The sequence below is a fragment of the Loxodonta africana genome, chromosome 22, assembly GCF_030014295.1.
Source record: "Loxodonta africana isolate mLoxAfr1 chromosome 22, mLoxAfr1.hap2, whole genome shotgun sequence".
NCBI classification, from domain to species: domain Eukaryota; kingdom Metazoa; phylum Chordata; class Mammalia; order Proboscidea; family Elephantidae; genus Loxodonta; species Loxodonta africana.
In genome coordinates this window covers 30,814,869-30,839,741 of record NC_087363.1, presented here as the reverse complement: position 1 = coordinate 30,839,741, position 24,873 = coordinate 30,814,869, and the positions used below count along the sequence as shown (strand labels likewise).

Genomic DNA, 24,873 nt, shown 5'->3' with positions numbered 1-24,873 from the left:
TTTCCAGCTTCTCTCAATCAATCAACACTGAGCCAAAACTGAGTCCAGTTCGACATAACCCCATTACTCTTCTTGTCTTAGACGAGCCACTTCATTTATTTACATGATTTCACTGTTCCTGCAGCTTGGGACCCCTGATCCAGTCCAGGTTCTCACTTTATTATACAAGAGAAAATTAAGATTCCTAGAAGGTATATGACATCAGTCTCAGGTTACACAGTTGGAAGTTAGAAGTGAAGCCAGGGCTAGAATCCAGGTGTCCTTATTAAAAAACTATTCTTTGCAATAGTACCTCTATGCAGCCCAACCAAAATTTTATTCTTTCTTTTATGCCATCAGCATCTCACATCAGCATCAATGTTAACAGATTCTATGTGGCTACACACCAATTGTCAACTCCATCACAACACCCAGCCACTCACACATGTCAAAAGGCAACTATTTCATCTGCCTTGCTCATCGCCACACTTAGAATGTAAACTCTCAAAAACACATGTAGTCTAGGGAAACGGAAGTGGCGTTACTTTTATCTCTATACCAATGGGGATGTGATGGTGAGCTGTCTGTGACGTAAGTTATCCCCGACAAACAGGGATAGCTTTGCCCTGCTGGTTACGAGGGCATCTTCCACCCCTGGTCAAAAAGGCTAACATGCCCCATCATGGGGCATGTGCTGAGATTAAGGCTCAGAAGTAACTAAGCATGGCTGCTGGTACCTCTGACCTACCTCTCCAAAACACAACTTGCTCAAGGGCAGTATTTCAAATAAGCATTCCCAAAATGTGCCACCTTCCTTGTTTTCTATAAATAAAATCATAAGTAATAATTCAGAACTTAATATTCCAGTAACATAGTCCACAACAGTCATTTTCATAAAACACACGTCAGGAAGATAGTTGAGGAGCCTAAAAGCTTTCTTCTTAGGCGTGAAATTTTGCTATGTACAAGACTGGTCCTAAAAGTTAAATTTTATTTGGTCCTATTTATGGTGCCTACAGTTAACCTCTCCTTCCCTGTTCCTCACCTCCACCCCGCTCATCCTTGCACCACGTGACTACCAAGTCCCCTCCTATAGTGCCTTCTTCTTCACCCAACACCCAATCTAACCTCAGTGTTGTGAGTATCACAGAGCTTCAAGCACAGGGAACTGGAGAAGGAAGAACTTTTACTACTTCCCCCAAAAGGCCTGCTATTAGAAATGTCACCTTAGATACCAACACCCCAGACATCACCCACTGTCAAAACTACCAGCCAAGAATAAAAAAAAAAAATGCAACCCCAGAAATTTGCTTTAACTGCAGAATATCAGCTATTCAACAATGTTGAACAAATATATGTTGAGATACCAGTGTGTGCCAGGCACTGCTCTAAAAGTGCTGAAGCTACAACAGGAAACGATACGAAAACCTCTGCCTTATGTTCTAACGAGCAGTCAGTGGCACATGAAGCTAAGGACAAGACACAGGCTTTGTGAGAGTTCCTCAGGCCTGACAGGACGTTAGACTCACACAGACAACTATAGGCCATGGACGAAGCTATCCCCATATCCAGACTTGGCAGTCCCTGGGTGGTACAAATGGTTAACGTGTTCAGCTGCTAACCGAAACACTGGAGGTTCGAGTCCCCCCGTGGTACCTCAGAAGAAAGGCCTGGAGATCTACTTCTGAACAATCAGCCAGTAAAAACCCTACGGAGCACAGCTCTACTCTGACACACATGGGTTTACCATGTGTAAATACACTGTGGGGGCGGTGTCCAACCCCCTCCAACCCCACAAGGGGGAAGGAAAACCAAGATCAACAGCCCAAGGCTGATTCCTATGAGGTGGAGGCCAGACGAGCCTCCTCTCTCTGCCATCTCTACCAATTCTGACACCAACTGTCCCTCACACAGCACTCTCTACAGGGTTCGATAATTCACTGCAATGGCCACACAGAATTCACAGACCATACTCATGATTATGGGGTTTATTTGGGAAGTAAGAGTCACAATTCAGGCTCAGGAGCACTCAAGATACAGCTCTTCCATCAGGATAACCTCTTCCTAACCAAGCTCACAGACACACCTCTCCCTGGCCCAAAGGCACTCAGCTTTCTCTCTCTGGGCTGGGAAGTCCAAAGCTGTTTCCTTCTCTTATGGCCAGGTCTCTCCTTCCTTGGTGGTGGGCTCCTTCTCTCTGCTCTGGAATTGGCTCTCTTTTAAAACAAAACTGACCAATCCCCTCCACAGTCCACAATTACCCTATCACACAATCACCTGGGTGGGAGTTACAAGACCATGGATAGAAAGGCCACACAAATGTAATCAATCACACTATGAGTTGGAGTTGACTCAATGGCAACTTTTTTTGTTTTTAATTCAGACTTATCTTGGTTATTATTATTATTTTCCATAAATTATTTGACTGGCAAAACAAAAAAGATCAACATTATCTCCTAAACACGTGAGCTGGGTAGCCCACAACTAGAGTTATTATTTCCAACCTCTCCAAGTCCACCTACCTTTAACTCTACTTTTCATGTTTTTCTTCAGTCCACTTTCCCCACCATCACCGCCTCCTTCTTCTGCTGCCACCAAAGCAAAGAAGTCTTCCAAATTTTCCCCTTCCACTTTTGCCAAGCAAAAATTGCTAAACTTCAGTGTGCCAGGCCCTTCCAATAGTATCTAAGAATTAAAAATGAAATATCTTCAGAAACAAATTCAATTCATTTGCATTTCCGTCAGTGCCCCTTATGACAGCACCAAAAAATGTTTAGCATTGGCTCTATTGCTTCATCGCAAAGCAGAAAATGCTTGCAATTTTTTTTAAAAAGCTACGGGAAAATAAATCCAATACTTGAATAATAATAAGATCAAAATAAAATTTAATTGTACCTTCTCAGATGTATATAGCAGACACACCAATATAACCATGGAGGAAAACCCTAGCCTATGGGGAAAGATAAAGATCAATCTAAACCGAACAATTTGTACTTGAGAACCTTCAATGACAGCCCAAAACATTTGCCAAAGCCACCTGCCCCAAGGTATTGTTTAATCAAGGGAGAAAACACAATGTAGGATTAAAGCCAGGGTTTTAAAGCAAGAGACATGAATTTGAGCCCCAGATCCACCACTAATTAGTTGTCTGGCCCTAGAGAATTTACTTTCTAAGCTTCAGTCTCTTTACCTATAAAATGGGGAAAATAATGCCTAACTCTTCAGACTGTTGTATGGATTAATTAGCACTGGTTTAATGGTATGCCACCACTTTTCATGCCTCTGAATTTGTATGGATTAATTAGCACTGGTTTAATGGTATGCCACCACTTTTCATGCCTCTGAATTATAATACATTATTCAGTTCTAACGCATTTAGCATCAAGGTGGGTCACTTTTGAAATGCGTGAAGCTCAGCAGACCAAAGTTGAAGCCTCACTGTTGTGTAGGTTGAGCATTCTATTAGGAGATGCTTCTTGGATGTGTTACTTTTGTAAACTTCTGCCTTGTTTCCCTTTATTTCTGAGATAAGGCTTGCAAGCATAATTATAGCTTTCCTATCTGATAGTTAGGGAGCCTTGATGGGTTTGTTTGGGTTTCTCTGTATCATATTTGGAAAACCAGAGGTTCCTCATATAACCTAATGGAAAACCAAAACCAAACCAGTTGCCATCGAATTCTGACTCATAGCAACCCTATAGGGCAGGGCTGAACGGCTCCACAGGGTTTTCAGGGAGTGGCTGGTAGATTCAAACTGCAGACCTTTTGGTTAGCAGCCAAGCTCTTAACCACCGAGCCACCAGGACTCCACCTAATGGAAAGGCACCAGCAATAAATTCTCCATATAGTTTTTAATGGTATATTGTCATATCACAGATTGGCGGTGCCAGAGTGCCACTCGCCTTATTGATAGCTTGTATCACCAGTTCATATTTCTCAAAATCCATACTAACAACCAAAAACATAAACACACTCAATTAGTAAGCATGCATTACAATACTGAAAACACATGCCACCCAAAAAATTTTAATTAAAATTGAGATACTACTTTTATAGGGCTTTGAATAGTTGACTAGCAGGGAACCACCAAGGGCTCTTCTAGTGTGTCAGTCTCCTTCCGTAGAGACTGACAGCCTTAGAAACCCTATGGGGTCACTATGAGTCCAGTGGATAGGGGGTTTGGTTTTGGGAGCACGTAGCAGGTGCTCAAGTCTGCTAATCTGTGACCAGGCATATCTGTTGCTTGCTCAAACCATACCAGGAACCACAGTGCTTGTTTACTTTCATCTCTGCCTGCAGAGTCATTAAAAAATATTCCTGGGCAGTTGCAATCAGTCAGGTGGCTTTTTTTTTTTTTTTTTTAAGTAATTTAAAGTTGACCCTTCTAGTCACAAATGCTTAAAATGTCTTGTTAGTCACAACACAGGCATGTCTTTTAAACTTTTAAACTTTTTGAGCAACAGAATACTGTGAATGACTTGTTGAGGCACAGATTACTGGGCTTTGGCAACTCTAGGGTTTCTCAATCAATAGGTCTGGGGTAGGGCCCAAAAGCCTGCATTTCTAACAAACCAAAAAAAAACAAAAACCTGTTGCCATCGAGTGGATTCCAACTCAGTGACCCTACAGGACACAGTAGAACTGCCCCATAGGGTTTCCAAGGAGCGCCTAGCGGAGTCAAACTGTCGACCTTTTGGTTAGCAGCACGTAAGCACTACGACACCAGGGTTTCCCCATTTCTAACAAGTCCCAGGTAATGCTGATGCTGCTGGTGTGGGGTACACACTTTGAGAACCACTGGTAGGGGTCAGATAGTAAGTATTTTAGACTGTTCGGGCCATGCATCCTGTGTCTCAACTACTCAACTCTGCCATTATTACACAACCGCAGCCACTGATAACGCTGTGTGCCGTGAAAAATAATTTACAAATCCGGCATCCTGCCCAACCTCTGCTAACCTTTATTCTAGAGTAAAAGCTACATTATAAATCAGTTCAAATTTCCTAGATTATGAACAGCTGTTTTAGCACTTAAAACCAAAAAATCAAGCCTGTAGGAATCGAGTCGACCTATAGGGATCCTATTGGACAGAGCAGAACTGCCCCATAGGGTCTCCAAGGCCGTAAATCTTTCCAGAAGCAGACCACCACATCTTTCTGCCATGGAGCAGCTGGTGGGTTCGAAAGAACCAACATCAGTTAGCAGCCGAGCACTTAATTACTGTACTACCAGGGCTCCTAGCAGTCCTTATACACATTGCCATCCAGTTGATTCCTAGTAATAGCAACCCTATAGGGCAGAGTAGAAATGCCCCATAGGGTCTCCAAGGCTGTAATCTTTACGGAAGCAGACTGCCACATCATTCTCCGGTGGAGTGGCTGGTGGGTTGAACCACCAACCTTTTGGTTAGCAGCTTAGCGCTTAACCACTGTGCCACCAGGGCCCCTTAGACAACTCTAATACTGCAAACTATAGCCTCTGGGCCGAATCTGGGTCACCACCTGTTTTTGTAATGCTCTGAGCTAAGAATGGCTTTTACATTCTGAGTGACTGAAATAAAATCAGAGCAAAAAAAATATTTCTTTACATGTGAAAGCTACATGAAATGAAAGTCTCAATGTCTATAAATACAGTCGTATTGAAACACAGCCACCATGTGTTTACATACTGTGTATAGCTGCTTTCAGCACTACGACAGTTAAATGGCTTGGTTACAACAAGGTTCACAAACCCTCAAACACTATCTGACTCTTTACAGGAAAAATTGGCTGACCACTGCTCTAATGAAACCACAAAATAAACAAATGGAAATCAAGAATGACAAGTAGTTGTCTTTCTCTGAAACTATAAAGTTTATTCATAATTTTTCAAGCAGAATCAAGAAATGGCCACTATATTTTTCGTGATCAAGTTAAAGCAAACAAGCATATAAATATGTCAAACAAGAACTTCTAGTTATTAAGTAAGGTTTTCATGAAGGGTTTTTTCTTTTTAGGTTTAATAATCTCATACAGGTGGCTTATAAATATAAATTTAAACAAAGAAATACTCAATTTTTCACTTAACTGTGCATACGTTAACAAAAAGAAAAAAAACTCAGACCAGTAATATGTACAATTCCTAAGAGTTCGTACTTATAAAAAGAATCAGTGCTACTGACTGAAAACACATTACCTACCAGAAAGTATCCCAGAGCCTTAACTTAACTGTAATATTTAACCCTCACAACCACCCTGAAAACATCTATACCCATTTCACCGACAAGGGAACTAAGACACAGAGAAGCAGGGTCACTTGTCCAGGGTCACACAGCTTCTAAGTACCAGCCCTGACTGTGACTCCAAAACTAAGCAGGTTTCATGACTCTGCTACACTGAGGCACATTTAGTTATGGATAAATGATTTTACCAAAAAAGAAAACATTTCACTTCTATCAAAAATTGTATGTATATAGTCAAAAACTGCCACTACCAAACTAAAATATGGTTCATTATTAACAGTGTAGTACGTTTTAGGAGCTAAGAGCCTCTTATTTTATAGACCAATTAGGCCCATATTCACAACATTCTTGAGCAGCTGCAGTAAGAAATTACTCAAGGAGCTCTGGAAGGAGGAGAGCCTCTTCACCTCCTAAAAGCTGTCTCAATAGGCAGCTAAAATAGAGTACTGTGTTTCCTTTTCTCAAAAATAAAAATGCAATTTAACATTTCAAGATGTTCTATGCCAAAACTTTATCTAAAAACAAAAACACCTTTGCGAAAGCACTATAAATTGAGACACAAGCAGTTTGGAAATCAAAATCTTCATTTATTACCTTCCCAGGAGAAATGTCACAAAAGAGAATTCCAAGTGTATGAAGGTGATGCAATCCAGTAATCAGGTCAACTCCAAATTCTCTCACGACATCTTCTGGGAGGCTTTCATCTTGAGCAATGACCATTTCTAAGGAACCACCTGCAATGAGTTGATTAAAATTGCCCATTTCAACCCACCAACATTACCGAATGCCTCCGGCAGGTTTCATGCTGAGAGATACCGAGCATCAAAAACTGATCAAGTCAGTAAACCTGACAATCTGGCAGGGGAAACACACAGATGGGTGAACACAATGGTCCAAATGCCATAGCAGAAGTCTCTGTCCACGCTCCGGAGCCATCTTCAGGAGAGAGACTGGTCTGTCTGGAAGAATGGTCAATAAGCAAGCAGATTGGATGAAAAAATAACCACTCTGCGCTGTGATTTCTCACTCCGGATCCCTCAGGAAATTAACACCTGCAAAATTCCACGTTCAATACTAACCCAAAACTGTGACTTAGATCACATTACGCAAAGTATAGTCACACTCATTCATGTACAAAGTTACATCAAGTTCTGCAAAGTACTGCATAGCAAAATAGATATGCCTTACCAAAACAGAAAATCACAACTCTTAGTACACAACACCCAAAAGTAGGCACACTGTGATTTCTCCTATATTCTTCCAAGGTCCCAATCACATCTCTACAGTCTACGTGTTTGCTCCAGTAAGGACTACCAGGAGTCCAAGCCCTAAGATGTAGTGATTAACCTAATCTCCACTATCTCACTTCTCCATCATCTCTGACACCACCCCGCAACAGCACTCTTGCTAGATTTGATAATTCGCTGCAAGTCTCACAGAGCTCATGGACTGTATATACCATTATGTGGCTTATCAAGGTAAAAGGATATAACTCAAGGGTAAAAGGATACCAGCGGCAGGAAAAGGTACACAGGCAAAGTCTACAAGGGTCCCCACTTTTCCAAGGAAAGCACGTTCCTCCCTTCACCAACCAGGACAGCTATCAGAGCAGAGAAACTCTGAGCCCCCGTATTCCAGGGCTTTTATCAGTCAGTCCACGTGCTCATTATGGGTTACCAGGTGAGCTCCCTAGCGAAACAGGCACCCAACAAATTCTCAGGTGTACTCACACATCTTAATTATTTAGGAAACTCCCTAAGGTTGTTTTTCCAAAAACCAACAGCAAAGGCCAAATAAGAGAATTCATTGCACCACAACGCCAGAAGCAAACTTTTTTTAAAGGACCAAGATTACAACAGGAGTCAAGTTCAGACAAAGCGAAGTCTCAGCAGTATCTGAAAGTTCAATCAGTTACTGTGATGAAGTTAAGGGGTATTTTGGGTCTTGTTTATTTTTGTTTTGGTGGGTGAAGAACCATTCCAACCACTGGCATAATTTAGAGGTAGGACATTACACCTGGTCAGAGGTCAGAAACAACAACAGAACCAAAAGTAGTACTGGGAATGTCCCCTGATCACCTCACCAGTGTGTACATCTACAGAAGTAATTCAACCATAATCCATTGCCGTCAAGTCAATTCCAACTCGTAACGACCCTACAGGACAGAGCAGAACTGCCCCATAGGGCTTCTAAGGAGCAGCTGGTGGACTGGAACTGCCAGCCTTTTGGTCAGCAGCCCGAGCTCTTCACCACTGCACCACCATGGCTCCAATTCAACCATAATTCCCTCCTATTGACGGAGAAAAACAAAACACAATAAGCTTTTAATCTGAGTGACCCCTTTTATGATTAAAATTCTCAGTGCCAATACAATAGGTAAGATACATAAAGTTAGTAATCACCACAATACATCTTACTACTTAATGACGATTTATTATCAGTGTATGAAAACACTAATGATGGTACTTACATTTTTTTTCCATTGAACTTTGAAGACACTGACACTGAAAGTTCAGATAATATCTACATACTCAGGTACATATCTATCCTTCTCCGTGTGTGTGTGTGTGTGTGTGTATACATATATATACACAGAGTTCTAGAAAGTTTTATGAAATGAGACCTGAAACATGTTATCTCTAATCATTGCTGAGTGGTGGTATCTGTTGGTTCATCTTTACACTCTTCCTCGATGGCTTATGCTTTTCTGTGGAGTCCTGGTGGCACAGTGGTTAAGGGCTCAGCCGCTAACCAAAAGGTCAACAGTTCAAATCCACCAGCCATTCCCTGGAAACCCTGTGGGACAGTTCAACTGTGTCCTATAGGGTCGCTGTGAAAGAGAATCAACTTGATTGCAATGGATTTTATGTTTTTATGAAGGGCAAGCATCCTTTTCATAAAAACAAAAAGATTAAAACTTTTTATATCATAACCAAAATAACTGCTGTTATTGGTGGAGTTACTGGCGTTTTTTACAAAGCAATTAATTAGTAGCTAATTGATCTAAAATGTTGGTTTCCATTTATTGGAAAAACTTGCTTGATAAATTAATTATCATTTAAAACTACTTCCAAATATTTATGTGAGTGATTAGTAGTATTTCATACCAAAGTAAACTCCGATTTGAATTTTAATGTCTTCCTCTTACCAAACGTCTTTTCTCTTTGTCTTTCTGAAATATCCATCAAACAAAAGATTTTAAGTTACTGTAGTAAATAAACGGAAACCCTGGTGGTATAGTGGTTAAGTACTATGGCTGCTAACCAAAAGGTCGGCAGTTCAAATCCACCAGGCACTCCTGGGAAGCTCTATGGGGCAGCTCTACCCTGTCCTATAGTGACACTATGAGTTGAAATCGACTCAACGCCAATGGTTTTTTTTTTTTTGCGGGGGGGGGCTAGTAAATAACATCAACTCTACAATATATTTGTAATAGAACATAAAAGGAAATTTTTTAAAAAACCTACACCATATGTTTTTTCAAAACTACACGAGGTGGATACATTCACAGCGCTTGTTACGCGCTCTTACCTGTGCAGAGTTCCACGACGAGCCAGAGATGATTGCTGGTTTCATACCATTCATGAAAAGTTACAATATTTTTGTGTTTGATTTCATGGGTGAGACGGACCTATAAAAACACACAGTATTCACTCTTAAAAACCAGTTTCTAAAACTCTTGCATCTACAGAGAAACACCTAAATATACAATTGGGAAATGGGCGACAAAACAGTGGAATTGTACACAGACGTTTAAAATGATGATTTTGAAGGCTGATAACATGGAGAAATGCTTATATAATGAATGGCCTTTAAAATGATCTTAAAAATACTTACACGTACATGAAACATTACAAATAAAATTATTCATAGGAAAATGAATGGGAGGGGTACACCAAAACATCTGCGTTTAATGAGGAATTACTGGTGTTTTTATGTTCTGCTTTTCCCCATTCTTCTATTTTCTGTCCTAAATACACACTACTTTCATAATCAGGAAAAAAGATATAATTTTAAAGTGATAGTGCAATGGTGCATTTGTTCCTTCTATCCATTTTTCCACAATGAGCATGTATTACTTTTACGATATTTAAAAGGACTCTCAGAAATCAATATTCCTCTTTTTAAAAATGCTCCTGGTGAACCCTACTATCATCAACCAGATCATGAAAAGAGGAATCATTACAATAAACACACTGATCGTAACACGTACATTCCACTAGGTCATAAGAATACTAGTGCACCAAAAGCAAAAAACAAAAAAAAGCTAACTCACAATTCAGAAATAAAGATGCGAAAGCCTGTAAGTTCATTTAAAAATACTAAGTTGCTTCCGGGACTCTTAATTTCTCACTTTAAAATCTCATTAAAAATGAAAATTAAGACCATCAGGACTCAGAATTGGTAACAACTGCCAAAGTGCTTTGGGGATCCTCGTTTTCTGGTTCTCTTTAAAAAAAAAAAAAATCACGAACAAATTCTATTGTCACTCAACACGAGCTAATGGGCCTATAATTTCTGGGAAATGCAGAGCTCCTGTTTTTAAAATGGAACATGGTACATTCTGGGAGCATCTACTTTAAGCCATGTAGTTTTAGGTTTCTTTTCAGTGGTCAGATGTAGCTCCTAGTAATTTTTCCCCTCTAGCCTTATATTCCTATCCAGCTATCATCTCATTTCTCTGCTCCTTCTCTCCTCCCATTCCCTCTTAAACCCACTGCAGTTCAGGTTTTCCTCACCAACACTTCACTGAATCCACTCTTTTCAAGGTCATCAATGACCTCTCTTCGTTACCAAGTCCTTGGGTCTCGCCTTATCAACTGCAATTTAATTTCTCCCTTCTCCCTGCATCACTTTCTCCACTTGACTTCCATGATGCCACAAATTTTGCTCAGTATTTTTAGTTGCAGAAAACAGAATCCACTCTGACTATAAAAGGATTTCTATGGAGAATGGAAAACTCACAGAATTTTCAGTTATGTTTAAGAAACAGATTCTGGGCTGAATTTCCAGAAACAATTCCCAAAAGCATACCATAAAACTAGGCCACCAAGGGAGCACCTGCCTCTGCCACCACCAGGACACTGCAAAATCAGGAGCCTACCATCACAGCTGTCAGTTCCAGAAATATATTGCCTCTTCCACCACTAGGGAGCTGCCATATCAGGAGTTGCCACCTCCAGAACTAGGCTGCCTCTACCTCCCTCTACAAGGGCAAATGGATACCTCGGGGCCTGTCTTTGTCATCCCTTAAATCAGCCTGGAATCAAGGTCTTGAAGGACTCTATCTAATTAATGGAACCAGAATAACATCTAGAACTCTAGCTACAAGTTTTTAGTTGAGAAATGCCGTTTTTAGCCTCCCAGGCCCACAGAACAGGAAAGCCTGCCAGAACGGGCTCAGACGGGTACTGAACAAGCCAATCCACAGTAGGTTACCTATAGTCTCCAGGCTCTCCTCTCACCGGATGCTCCCTTTCATTCTCCTTTGCTGGGTCCTTCTCTTTATATTCTCTACATGTTGACAGGGGGCTCAGTCCTCACTTCCTCTTCCATCTTCTCTCCCATTGATGACTCTCAAATTTAGGTCCTCAGCCCTGAACTGCCCCTTAAACTGCAGACTCAAAAATTCAAATATCTTCTTTACATATCCATTTTGATGTCCAATAACCAAAACCAAACCAAACCTGTTATCAAGTCAATTCCAACTCATAGCGACCCTGTAGGACAGAACAGAACTGCACCATAGGGTTTCCAAGGAGCGGCTGGTGAATTCGAACTGCCAACCTTTTGGGTAGCAGCCATAGCTCTTAACCACTGGGCCACTAGGGCTCAAAATTAAAATGTCCAAATCCATCCTTCTTCCAAGCCTTCCCCCTCAGTAAGTGACATCATCATCCATCCAGTCACTTAAGCCAAAAACCTTGCCACAAGCCTTGACTTCTCTCTCACACGTCATATGCAACTCATCTGCAGATCTATTAACTCTACAGATGTATACGGACTCTTCATTCACATAAAGCTCAAAACCAGCAGAACTTAACTGTAGCGTTAGAAGTCAGTCCCGCCTTGCAGGTGGGAGGAATTGGAAGAGGGTTTCTAGGTCATTGCTCACGAGTGGGTGCTGGTTACATGTTCAGTTTATGAAAATTTGAGCACACAATTATGATATGAGAATTTTTCTGTATGTATATTTTACTTCAACAAACTAATTTACTCAAACTGGAAAACTTCAGCAATAAAGAACAAACTCTAATGCTTCCAACAGCTTTGTTTTTAACATGGCCTTAAGCATTGTTTTTAACATGGCTTTACGCAAAATAAGTGAAACACAAAAGAGTAAATACCATATGATTCCACTTACTTGAGGCTCAAGAACATGCAAAACTAATCTACGGTGATAGAAATAAAAACAGTGGTTACTTCTGGGCGGTTGAAGAAGACATCTGGAAAGGCCCTTCCGGAGGGGCAGAAATTTTCTGTACCTTGATTTGGATGTTGGTTATCTGAGTGTATACATTTTAACTGTACACTGAAGATCTGTGCATTTTATTGTATGTAAACTACACCTCAATAAGATTCATTGGCTAAAACATGACCTTTGAAAGGAAAATTAAAAATTGACCCAAAATAAATAAATGTTAATACACAACCATACCCTCAATGACTTCTCACCATTCCCACTGTAACCATCCATGTCCAAGTCACCACCACCTCCGGCTAACTACATTAGCCTTCTTCCTAGTTTCCTTATTCCACTCTTGATCCCTTACAATCTAGTCTCCACACAGCAGCCAAAGAGAACCTACACAAGAGCCTGCCATTCCCCTTCTGAAAACCCCACAGTGTCCTTGCCTCAGCCTACATGGCCCTAAAGCCTATGGCTCCTGGCCACCTCACCCCTCACCTGCTATGCTACTGTTCCTCAGACACGCCAAGCTTGCTCCAGCCTCAGGACCTTCACGTATGCTCTGCCACCTCTGCCTTGAATGATCCCTGCCCCAAATCTCAGATACTGCCCTGGCTCACTGCCCCCACCTCATTCAGGTCTCTGCCCACATTCCTTTTGCTCAGAGAGAGCTCTATGGCCCACCCTGACTATGCAACAGTCCTCATCACTCTCTTCCCCCTGTATTCTGCCTTATTTTTCTTCGCTGTGATTAACACTAACAATCTGTTTTTTTGTTTGTTTTTGTTTTTTTACTGTAGGCCTCCTCCAACTAAAGCAGAAGCTTCCTGAGGGCAGGGGTTTTGTCTCCTTCACTGCTAACTCCTCAGTACCTAGAACAGTGCCAGGTACAGAACAGGTACTCAATAAGTACCTGTTGAGTGAATGAGTGAGTGAGTGAAACAGAGTCTTTGCCCTCAGTAAGCTCAGAGCTCAGTGGGAGAGCCAGACATGGGCACAGAAACAATGCAATGTGATAAATGCTATCATACAAGTATATCCAAGTAGGTGTGATGTTCAAAATATACAACTGGTCAACCACAGGCATGGACACTGGCCAGAGCTAGAAGCACCTCCAGCACCAGGAGTTAACTTTCCAGTTGCTGAGCAATCAGGCATCTCAGAAACAGGCCAGGGCAGCCCAGGAAGGTACCCAGCAGCTGGAAGCACCAACCATTTACCAACCAGTATGGAACAGTTTCAGTATTTCAGAGATGAGCCCAGGGTCCAGGTGCTGTGGAAATACCAGAGAGGGCTCTGTGAAGGGATTAGGGAAGACCTTAGAGAAAAGGGGAAATTAACAGTTGATTCTTGATGGACTCAGGGAACTAAGGGTAATGATAATGATTAACGTGGTAAGCAAATAATTTATTTTATAAGGATCAGCACAAAGCTGGTTCCTATGAGGCAGAGGTTAAAGATGCCCCAAATATCTAACTTTTCCAAACTGCTGTCCCACTCCATCATCTCTAATATCGACTACTCCCTCTTGCCTCGGTACTCTCCCTCCCGTCTTTGAGTTCCCTAATTTGCTGCCACATCTCACTGAGCTCACAAACCATACAAAGGAAATGGCTCACGCAGTTGTGGAGGGTGGCAAGTTCCAGATTCACGGATCAAGCGTATACTTCTCCCTGGCCCTCAGTCTGTGCCCAAAGGCAATCAGCTTTCTCACGGTATTTTATCTGGAATTCTGACATCTGCTGTCACACCCAGTATTTATGGTGTGTGTCACAAGCTGGACTCTCACCGTGAGACCGTTTCCCTCTTCTGATCAGGTTTCCTTGTTGTGGTCAAATATTCAAATGATTTACTCAGGGTTAAGTTTTATAGGGGAGGGTGGCATATATTCCGAATGCTGAGGCTGGCCTCAGATATAAGAAGGGTAAATGGCTAACTTCATGATAAGTCTGAAAAGTATCACAAGGCCTCCTGCCTCAAAACTTCTCCCCCAGTGACCCTGCCATGGTCTCTGAAAATTCTCTATTACTCACCTCCCTGATTTAAGCCATTAACAGATTCCTAAACGCCATCTAACTGTGATCCCAGAAAGGGAATGATACTTTTAACAAAAACGAGTTTATTAGCTAGTCACACCACTCAGTAATGTCCTGAGAGACAAGAACAAAGGACAGGTAAATTATGACAATTGGAAACAGTGGTTATAAAAGGTCCAAGGCAAGGAATGGTACCAAGGAGGATGACAAGGTGTTGCTGGCAGCTGTCAGTGGGAACATGATAGTAAATGCTATGCAGAGAAGAGGAGATGAGAGGCAATGGAGTCCAATTTCCTGTTTGTAATTTTTCCTTGGTCTACTTCTGCTGGCCCCCCTAACTGGTGAGGAGGAACGGACACTGCGGTCAGACAGATGTACCCCAACTGCAAATCAGGATAATCATACCGACACCACAGGCAGGTGTGAACAGTGAATGCACTGAGCACAATGGCTGGAACATGTGGCTGCTCAATTAATGGTAGCAAGGATGAAGTTCTGTGAAGAAGCAATGGAAGGAATGCTTCTGCTAGGCCTGTGATACAAGAGTTCCAAGAGCTAAGAGATCTAGAAGGCAGGGATTGAGACAAGCCTTTAAATGGAAAGCATGTACCTGCCTTGATCCCCTGTCTTGCCTCTATTACCAGACTGTAAACACACAAGGACATGATCTGCCTCTGATGGACCCTTCTGTCCCCTAACATAGTAGATACTCAATACATCTTGGATATAAAAAGGAGTGGATGAACCTCAGAGAAGTCAGAGGCTTTACTGGACTCTATGAACCAGGAATAAGGCAGAAAAAAGACTGTGGCCTTTCCATATCGATTAACACTCCCCTGGCCATCTTTCCCATGTATGTCCCCACCTCCCTCTTCTCAACCCTCTTCCTATTCTGGATATTTCCCTCTCCTTCTCTATTTTCTATGCATTTCTTGTTCCATTAATGGCTATGATATAATAAGAACCATGTGCTCTATGTACCTTATCTAGTCCTCACAACCCTAGAAGGGAGGTATGGTCCAAGAACCCTGGGCATTGTGACTTCAAACCCGAGTCACTCTCACCCAACGTCCTTCCATCAGAAGCTACATATAATACTCTATATTTTAGAAAGCACATGATCTAATGTACGATACATTTTCCCTGATTCTTAATAAAACAAAACAAAAAGACCATAAGTTACTGATTACTTGATTGTGTGTATTAGTCATTTTCAGGGTTGGTGGCACTGAACAGATAGAAAGTCACCCACTCCAGACTGAAGATGTGGCGTCTGCTATGGTGAGGTCAATGGCCTGTTTACATGCCACTTTTTCTACCTGAACACAGCTCTTTCATTCTCCAGATGGAAGGAAAAACACTTAACTCACCCAATTGGTTATTTCAGGTCTTTTGCACTTATCAGTACAAAGGATAGCTACAAAATTGATTGTTCCCTTTCGCCGCCCTTTATAGACAACTGTCTTGCTTCCTCTGCCAATCTCCTCATACAGAATGAAGTTTTCCATCTCTGGGCCGACTTCTCACACACGATGAAATGACAGCCTAATAGCATCTCTAGCTCCTAAAAAGTAAGCAAAAATGGCATTTATAAATGCATGCTAGTTGCACAATTACTCCAGAATATTTAACATATAAATAAATCTAATCATTCTATACATTCAGAAAATTCACCTTTAATTACTGAATACTAGCCTGTCTTCCTCTTTGTAGGATGAACAAAGCGAAGGGAACAGTAAGTAAAAGAATTCACAAATCAATCCCCAACTTCCTATTAACAAGATCTTTCAACAATAATGAAAATAATAGCTGTTTCCAACTGTCACATGTATCAAAATCAGGATGTGAATGAAATTTCACCCAATGTATCTCGGCACCTTTTTTACTTTGTTACAATGGAAACCTGGTACAATGGAAAGCACACTGAGTCAACATCTGTGTGACGGGGCAATATATGCCCCGCCTATACCTCACAAATTATGAGAAGCAAATGAGACAATGTATGTGAAAATCTTTCATAAACAAATACAGAACGATAACATTTCCCTCTAAACCACAGAAACTGTAAGAGTCAATCTAAATATTATTGTAAGTCAGGGTCAGCAAACTACCAGCTCATGGGCCAAATCCAGCCTACTGCCTGCTTTTGTAAATAAAGTTTTATTGGAACACACTCACTCATTCATACACAGTAGCTTTCGGGCTGTAATGGCAGAGTTGAATAATTGTTGCATAGATTATATGGTCTGAAGAAACCCTAAAATATTCACTATCTGACCCTTTACAGAAAGTTTGCTGATTTCTGTTCCAGATTAAAAAAAAAAAAAAAAAAATTTTTTTTTTTTAAACCAAGCACTTCATCCTTCATCTAGAATTAACCAGTTAAATGAATTCATTTTCTTGGCCAACATAACCCCTTAATTTTAATAAGTGAATGAGGGTTTGTTGTAGTCTTTATCAGACTAGGTTTTATTTAGAATTGGAAGGGAAATAGTTGCAGTATCATAAGCAAATACAATATAATTACAGTATTTACTCAAATAAAAACAATCTCTCACAAACTGGCATCTCCTCGGGAGGATTATATATGGTAGACTATAGAAAATATACCAGAAATTGTCCAAAAAGTAAGATTTCCTCTTTATAAATGGCTTAGTGTTTCCAAATGAAATTGAAAGTAAAATCCCTTTGAGACAAAAATGTAGAAGAGCAGTAAGTTACAGCTGTAGAGTTTCTTTTAGGAGGTATATGAGCCCCCAAAACTAAAGCACTTGACCCTAGTAATCTATCAGACGTTGGGAGAACCCAGGTCTCTGCCCATTAAGTTTGAACTTACTTTGTCTTCTTGAAGTGTATAGTCAGGTTAAAGTACACATTCAGGTCCGTGCACATTCAGGGCTTCAGCACACATTCATCTTTTATAGCATGTGCAAATAAAATCCGTATCCAATCTGGGAATCTTTTGGGCTTTCTAAGTTAATCTTTCCGTGCAGTAAATTAGAAAAACGAGGTTCCAAAGTTAAACAGCCTCAATAGGATTATGATTGTTATTTGGAGGCTTCTAAAAGGCAGTTTGATAACAAAATTGCCTCCTTGTGGGACACGTTATCTAAATTGACTAGGCAGAACAAAGAATTACAGCGCCAAAATCCTGCTCCCATACTCTCTGCTCTTCTGCCAACTGCCTCTCCTTTATATCCTACTTTGAAACCTCTGCCTGAAATGCCCTTTAAAATCTGTCATAGTATGGACACTGAGAGTATGTTCCAATTAGAGAAACTAGTATGTTTAACATAAGAGACTAGGTCTCTGGCTGGCAGAATGAATTAGGTTCAGAAGAAATGAAATCAGGTTCCATATGGCTATTACGGAGGAATCTCGGAAGATCAAATCCCTGCTGAGAACTTTATTTGACTCTGGAAAACCAAAGTCTCAAATCAATTCTTAACATCCTTGATAAATGAGCCTGGATTTCCCACTGGTTTGGGATCCACATTCAAAAATACTATAAGCTGAATTTGTCTGAAGTAATTCAAGACTTCAGTGATCACTTTAGGAAAATAAGTTCTTATTTATGTTACCTGTTCTTTCCTCTGGGGAACTTTTGTTTAATGCTCAGGTTTTGTCAGGACTAATATCCCTCCATCTGAGTCTCTAACAAATTAATAAGTTTAGCCAGGACCTGTTCTGTTGATTTGAATTGATCTTACCACAGAATTACTCCCCATGTTTGTCTTCTGTGGTATTGGATAAGCCTGGTTTTTGAGATGGTCTCACAAACTGGTGAATTTCTGTGGTTTTTTGGTTTCATCTAAAGCATTTGTGCCTATAATTTTATTTTGTATCAAGTTGGAGGTCATGGATAATGTTTTTCATGGGGCTTTCTAAAATCTTAGCTCTTCTCTCTTCCAAGAAAAAAACTGTTTTTGCGCCTGGGCGTCTAAAAACTACTTTGAGGACCTTTGACATAAATCAGTCCATTTGAAAAGTGTACTGAAAATTATAAATTGTTTAATTGGTATAACAAGGCCTTAAAAAAGGGGGTAAATTATTGTAACTTGTTTCTCTAAAGGATCCTATTAGGGTTATGAAAATATGATAATTTCCTACCTCTCAATGGTATTGGAGCCTGAGTAGTGCAGTGGTTAAGAGCTCAGCTGCTGCTCACCAAAAGGTTGGCAGTTCAAATCCACCAGCCACTCCCTGGAAACTCTATGGGGCAGTTCTACTCTGTCCTTTAGCATCACTATGAGTAGGAATCAATTTGATGACAGCAGGTTTCCTGAATGGTATTATTAAATGAGATCACTATATGTATTCAAGGAGCTTACTCTGAATGGTTTAATGATAAATAAATGCTTATATAAATTGTCTTAGTATTCTCAGGAACTGATGAAAATAAATTTGTTCTCATAATGGTTTTTATATTTATGTCAACCACAAAGGCAGAACTTGAAAAGCAAACCCTTCAGAACAGGCTTGTATTGAGAGGCCTTGAAAGAGACCTTAGAAGCCCTCCCTGGAATTCTCTGATAACTGCCCCCACCAAAATAATCAAGCTACTGCAATAGTAAGGGGAAAACTAAAATAAGGGAGACCAGCTGAGCTGCTTGCACCTGACCACAAATGACTGAGGGCTCTGTCAACTTCGCCCAGATCATCTGACTTTCAGAAATAATTAAGACTGAGAAAATTAAGAGAAATAACATTGCATATGAGGCAGCAAAACAAGCTGCTTCTCAAATTGTTCTTGCCCATATAGTGAAGGAAAAAAAAAAATTCCCAAATTTGGTACAAAAACCCAAACATACAATCCTCTACCGTTGATTCCGACTGGTAACAACCCTACAGGACAGAGTAGAACTTGCCCCATATGGTTTCCAAGGAGCAGCTGGTGGATTCAAACTGCCCACCTCTTGGTTAGCAGCTGATCTGTTAACCACTGTACCACCAGGGCTCCAAATTTGGTAGAGGGAACCAGTAATCTAAGAATCTAGCAATAACTTTAATCCTATGATTCTACCTCCCAATAAAAATAAAATTTACTGTAAAATGGGGAAAAATACTATAAAAATGTACAGGCCATCATTTTTTAGCTATTTGGATTATAAAATTAGTGTCTGGATCAAATCAGACGAAATCACACTGTTGGCATAAAAATTTTAAGAATTCTAAGTAGAAAGTTACGAGACAATCTTGAATTTAAATAAATGGATGCCAAAAAAGGCACAATTTAATATTTCTTTTAATGAATAGTTTTACTAAATACCTTTTACATTCAACAACTAGTCCGCTTCTCCCTAAAACCCACACATTAGAAAGAACCATTTCTGATTCCTAACCCACCAAAATGCAGCCCTTAACAGGAGTATATTAGGTAGCAAGAGGTTAAAAACACATAGTACGTAATATGGCCAAAATAAGGTTAAGGCTGTGTTAAAATAGACAAGTTATTAAATTAATCCAGAAAAAATAACCAGAAACCTCAATTAAGTGTTTACAAATTGGCTACATTCAGATACATCAGGATAAGATGTTGAAATAAAAAGTTTTTATATAAGAGAAGGAAACCCTGGGGGCCTAGTAGTGAAAAGCTACAGCTGCTAACCCAAAGGTCGGCAGTTCAAGTCCACCAGGCGCTCCCTAGAAACCCTATGGGGCAGTTTTACTCTGTCCCATAAGTCAGAATCAACTCGACGGCAGTGGGTTTGGTTTTTTGGTTTTACAGGGTAACTACGAGTCGAAATCAACTCGACGGTAGTAGGTTTGTTTTCGTTATGTAAGACAAATGATTGATTCTTTAAAAACAAGGATTTAGGCCACAAGGCAAAAACAAAATCTTATATTTTTAATCAGATTTAGGCCACATTTCTTTTCTCAACCTTTACTTTGTAGCCATATCTGACTAGGGCACTGTCATTAACAAACTGCTTCATCTGTTAAGTTTGCTTAGATAAAAGTGGTTTATTGCTTTCAAGCACTTTCCCTCTCTGTTTCCTTATAGTAAAGTAAGAATTGATCAGATGATTTTCTAAGTTATCTTTCAAGTTTGAAATTCCAAGACTGCAAGATTCCTATTGGTTCAATCCAAGGACGTTCTCCACCTTTTAACTGTAAAATTAACGTTTTAATTGTAAAAACAAAACAAAAAATACAGAAAACCTCACAAAACAAATGTACAGTTTAGTAAATTCTTATAACATCCTTGTAACCATCACCCAGGTCAGGAAGCTACTTTGTCAGCCCCTGAACCCCTTCTGTTCGTCGATCTCAATCACAACCCCTCCGGCTCTCTAAAGGTAACCATTCTGCTGAGTTTTATAAGTCATCATTTCCTTGCGTTTTAACATTTTCTCACATAAGTGTGCATTCCCAAACTCCTTAGCTTAGTCTTCATCAGTTTTTAAAAGAGTGGTGCGTCCTTTAAGTTCTTTTAATCTACAAGTTCACCCGGGAAGCATCTGAGAAGCCACAATCAAAGTAAATCACACACGTGTTGATAAGCCATTTAAGATTCAGGGAGCAAGTCCTACATTCAACGAAGTGAAACAGACCAAGTGATAGGGTCACGAGGGTGAAGACCAGAACCCTCCCCTCAAGCACCCCCACCTTCACCAAGAGCATCAACTTCCCCACCAGCAGCAGGAGCATGACCAGGGAATTAGTCAGAAATGTAGATTCTCAGGACCAATCTCCAGACACACTGAATCAGAAACTCTGCGGGTGGACCCCAACAATATTTTAACACGCCCTCCGGGTAACTTCAATGCACGCTCAATTTTGAGAACAGCTGACCAACCTGCAGCAGAGACACTGTGCTACGTACTCAACCGGTGCTCTTCCTCGCAGCACTTTACAAGGCTGAATTAACGGCGGGATCTGAGCTAGGTCTGCCCTCCAAAGTGCAGGCTGAGTCGTGCGGTAAATAGCCCCCCATGCAGCTCTAACCAACAAAACTGGCGACTTTTCCTGCCTCGCCCCGTCGGTGGGCGCCAGTTAATGCGGCTGTAAAGACGCAGCTCTAAAGAGGTAAAACCTCGAGGCTAGGGCGTCCCTAAAGCCCATCTCCCGAACCTAGCTGCCCGAGTGCCCCCCATCGCCCCCGCACCCAAGTTCCGGAAGAGGAGCCCCGTGTGCCCTGAACCAAAGCCCCAAGAAAGTTGTGTAGTTTTTAGTTAAATACAAAAGCGAAGTAGAGCCCTCAGCGAGAGGCCGCCACGGAAAGGGCGCGGGCAACAACGAGTGCGCGGAGAGAGGGGTTCGACGCCCTTCTAGGTCTGCGGTCCCTCCTGCATCCGCCGAGACTCGAACCCGGATTCGGGGCCGCTAAAAGCGCCACTGCCGCGTACCTAGCCGCTCAGTTGGCAGAGGCGGCCCGTAGGCTCGGCGGATCCCGAGGACTCTAGCGCCTCGCCTCCCGCTTTAGGAAGAGTCCACCGGCCCAAGGCCGGGGGAGACGCAGTGGAACGGAGCGGAGCTGCCGAAGCAGCTTCCACCCTTGCGGGTCCAGCACCCCTCCGCATTTGGATTCGCCCACTCCGTCTCCAGGGCAGCACGCAGAACGCCGGAAGAAGCGCAGGGCTCTGACTGGCTGAGCGGTTTTGGTTCCTTTGGCGAAGGCCCGGAAATAGAAGCCGCGAGGCCGACGCCCTCGACTCTAACGATTCCGTACCCCTCTTTAGGACGAGTCCACCAGCCCGAGGCCGGGGTGGAACGTACTGGTGGGAAGTGACGTATACAGCCGCGGTGCTCGGCTTTGAGGGCCGAGCAACCCTCCACGTTTCGATTCGGTTATCCCGTCTCCAGGGCAACCTGCAGAGAGCCGGGAAAAGCGGCAGGGCGCTGATTGGCTGACCGGTGTTGGTTCCTATTGGCTGGAGCCCGAAAGCGGGCTCCACGACGGGGTGCGGAAACCTGGGTTTGCGAGCGGGTAGAAAGGACTTGGCATAACCGTGGTGGAAAATTCGGGGGTGTGGAGCTCAGGGCCTTCGCTATTTCTTCGCTTCCTCACCGTCCTGCTCCGTTTCCCTCCATCCTTTCCCTTCTGACGCCCTCCGGGAGCTCAGGTGGACGTGGTGGCAAAGTTTGGGTCAGAAGCAGGCGCCTCGGGTTCCTCATCGTTTAGAAAAGAGAAGGCTTGTGAATTGTCTTCCTTCTTGTAGGTAAGGAAACAGACCAGATCCTCTGATCGCAAGTTGAATGCTTATGACTCAAAGCTCCACGCCCTCAAGTTCCAACCATCAGACACAGCACTGGCTACTCTCCTGTGTTTCCTTCCCTTCAAGTTAGCGCAGTTGTTCGCAAACTTTAGCATCAAAATCACCTGGAGCATTTGTTAAATCAGATTTCTGAGCCCTACACACAGTTTGATTCCATAAATCTTGACTGGGACCAAAATTTTACATTTCTATCAGGTTATGGCACAGTAGTTAAAAGTTGGGCTGCTCAAAAGGTCGGCAGTTCGAATCCACCAGCCGCTCCTTGGAAGCCCTATGGGGCAGTTCTGCTCTGTCCTATAGGGTCGCTGTGAGTCGGAATGGACTCCAGGGCAACGGGTTTGTTTTTGTTTGGGGAGCGGGGTGGTTATCACGTTATCAGATGAGGCCGGTGTTACTGGACCACACTTTGCAAATCACTCTGTAAAGGAACTGTTCTACCCTAGGTAAATCGCATCTCTAACTCTTTGACACCCTAGCCCCTCATGCCTTCTCAGAAATCATACCCTATCTGCTATTATAGGTCTGATATATTTAACAGCTTCTCATTGATAATTAAATATACTTAATCGCTTGCACTTAAAAAAATTTTTTTTCCTCAAATCCCCACCTATCCTTATCTATCTCTCTCTCCCTCCTTCCTTTTTTGCCTCCCCCCCTCATTCCTTCCCTCCCTCCCTCCTCCTCGAAATCTTCATAACCAACATTTTTGGAAAAGTCTGCACTGCCTTCTTCCATTTTCTCCAATTCACACATTAACCTCTTGCAATCTGCCTTCCATCCCCATCACCCCAGGTAATTAACAATCTCTAATGAATTTATCTGAATGAACACATTTTAGTCCTAATCTCATTTAACCTCTCAGCTTCATTTGACTCTCCTGACCACTGCCGACCTCCTCTGTAAATACATTTCTCCTGGCTTCTGTGACATCTCACTGCCTGCTTTTTTCTTCCTCCTCTCTGGCTCCATCTCACCCTCTTTTGCAGGTTTATTGTCCTCTACGGGGCCATTAAAGTGGGTTTCTCAAAGTTCCATTCTAAGTCTTCTTTATTTCTCTCATAGACACGATCTTCAAATATCTGTGATTCCCAAATGTATAGCTCCAGTCCAGACCACCCTTCTAACATGTAGACCTGAGTTTCCAATTGCTTCATTGACGACTACACTGAGATTTCAAAGGGATCTCAAACTCAGCATGTGCAAGATAGAACTTGTGATCTTCCTGCAAGAGCCTGGCTCTCAGTAAATAGCTCTACCACCCATCTGGGTCTGCAAGCCAGAAATCTAGGACCCATCCTTGATGTATCTCCTTGTCCTTCACTCCCATATCCAATTCATCTTCAAAACCATGTGTATTTTTTCACCCAGCTATTATTTTGAAACTATCCACTTTTCTCTACACTCATCGTGGGCCATATTAGTATCAACTTTCACCTTAGCTATCGTAATAGCCTACTAACGGATCTCCCCCACATTCCCTGAGGCCCCTCTGATGAGACCACTGTGCCACAGCCAAAGAGATTTTTTTCAAAATGCAAATTTGATCACCGCTCTCAATCCCTCTTTCCCCTCACTCTCACAGTCATATACACACACTGCTTAAAATCCATTTGTGTTTCTCATTGCTGTTAAGATAAAAATGAAAACCTTTACCCTGATCTCTGGCCCCTTCCAACTTCTCTACCTCATCTCACACCCTTCTTCTCCTGCTCTCTGCGTTGCAGCCCTACTGACCATACTTCTCGTGACCCTTCCAGCAACAGGGCCTTTGCACATGCTGTTTCTTTTGTTCCCTGCCACCTTCTCTTCACTTACTTAAACCTACTCATCCATCATATCTGAGATGAAGCATAACTTCCACAATTAAGACATCCCTGACTACCCCATCTAGGTCAGATTCATTGTCATTATCTTTAAAATGAACCACATTTCTTTCCTTCAGAATATTATTCTGGGTTTATAATTAACATTCATTAGTGTGATTATCTGATTAATACCTGTCTATACTAT

General features: G+C 41.8%; 1 protein-coding gene across 9 annotated transcripts in view; it reads right to left on the bottom strand.

Moving 5' to 3' along the window:
- ULK4 (unc-51 like kinase 4) overlaps window positions 1-22,124 on the bottom strand; it is a 646,083-nt gene extending 623,959 nt beyond the window's left edge. For 7 of the 9 annotated variants that reach the window (XR_002785708.2, XM_064274755.1, XM_064274756.1 and 4 more), the window contains exons 1-5: window positions 21,994-22,124; window positions 16,015-16,208; window positions 9,731-9,830; window positions 6,794-6,933; window positions 2,502-2,664 (exon numbers count right to left, since the gene is read on the bottom strand). Coding sequence is in view for 8 of the 9 variants with exons in the window: in XM_064274755.1 (XP_064130825.1) it covers window positions 2,502-2,664; window positions 6,794-6,933; window positions 9,731-9,830; window positions 16,015-16,152 (541 nt within the window). In the remaining variant the exon portion in view is untranslated. The other 2 variants (XM_010589907.3, XM_023547841.2) reach the window with 2 other exon arrangements.
- Window positions 22,125-24,873: the final 2,749 nt, after the last annotated feature.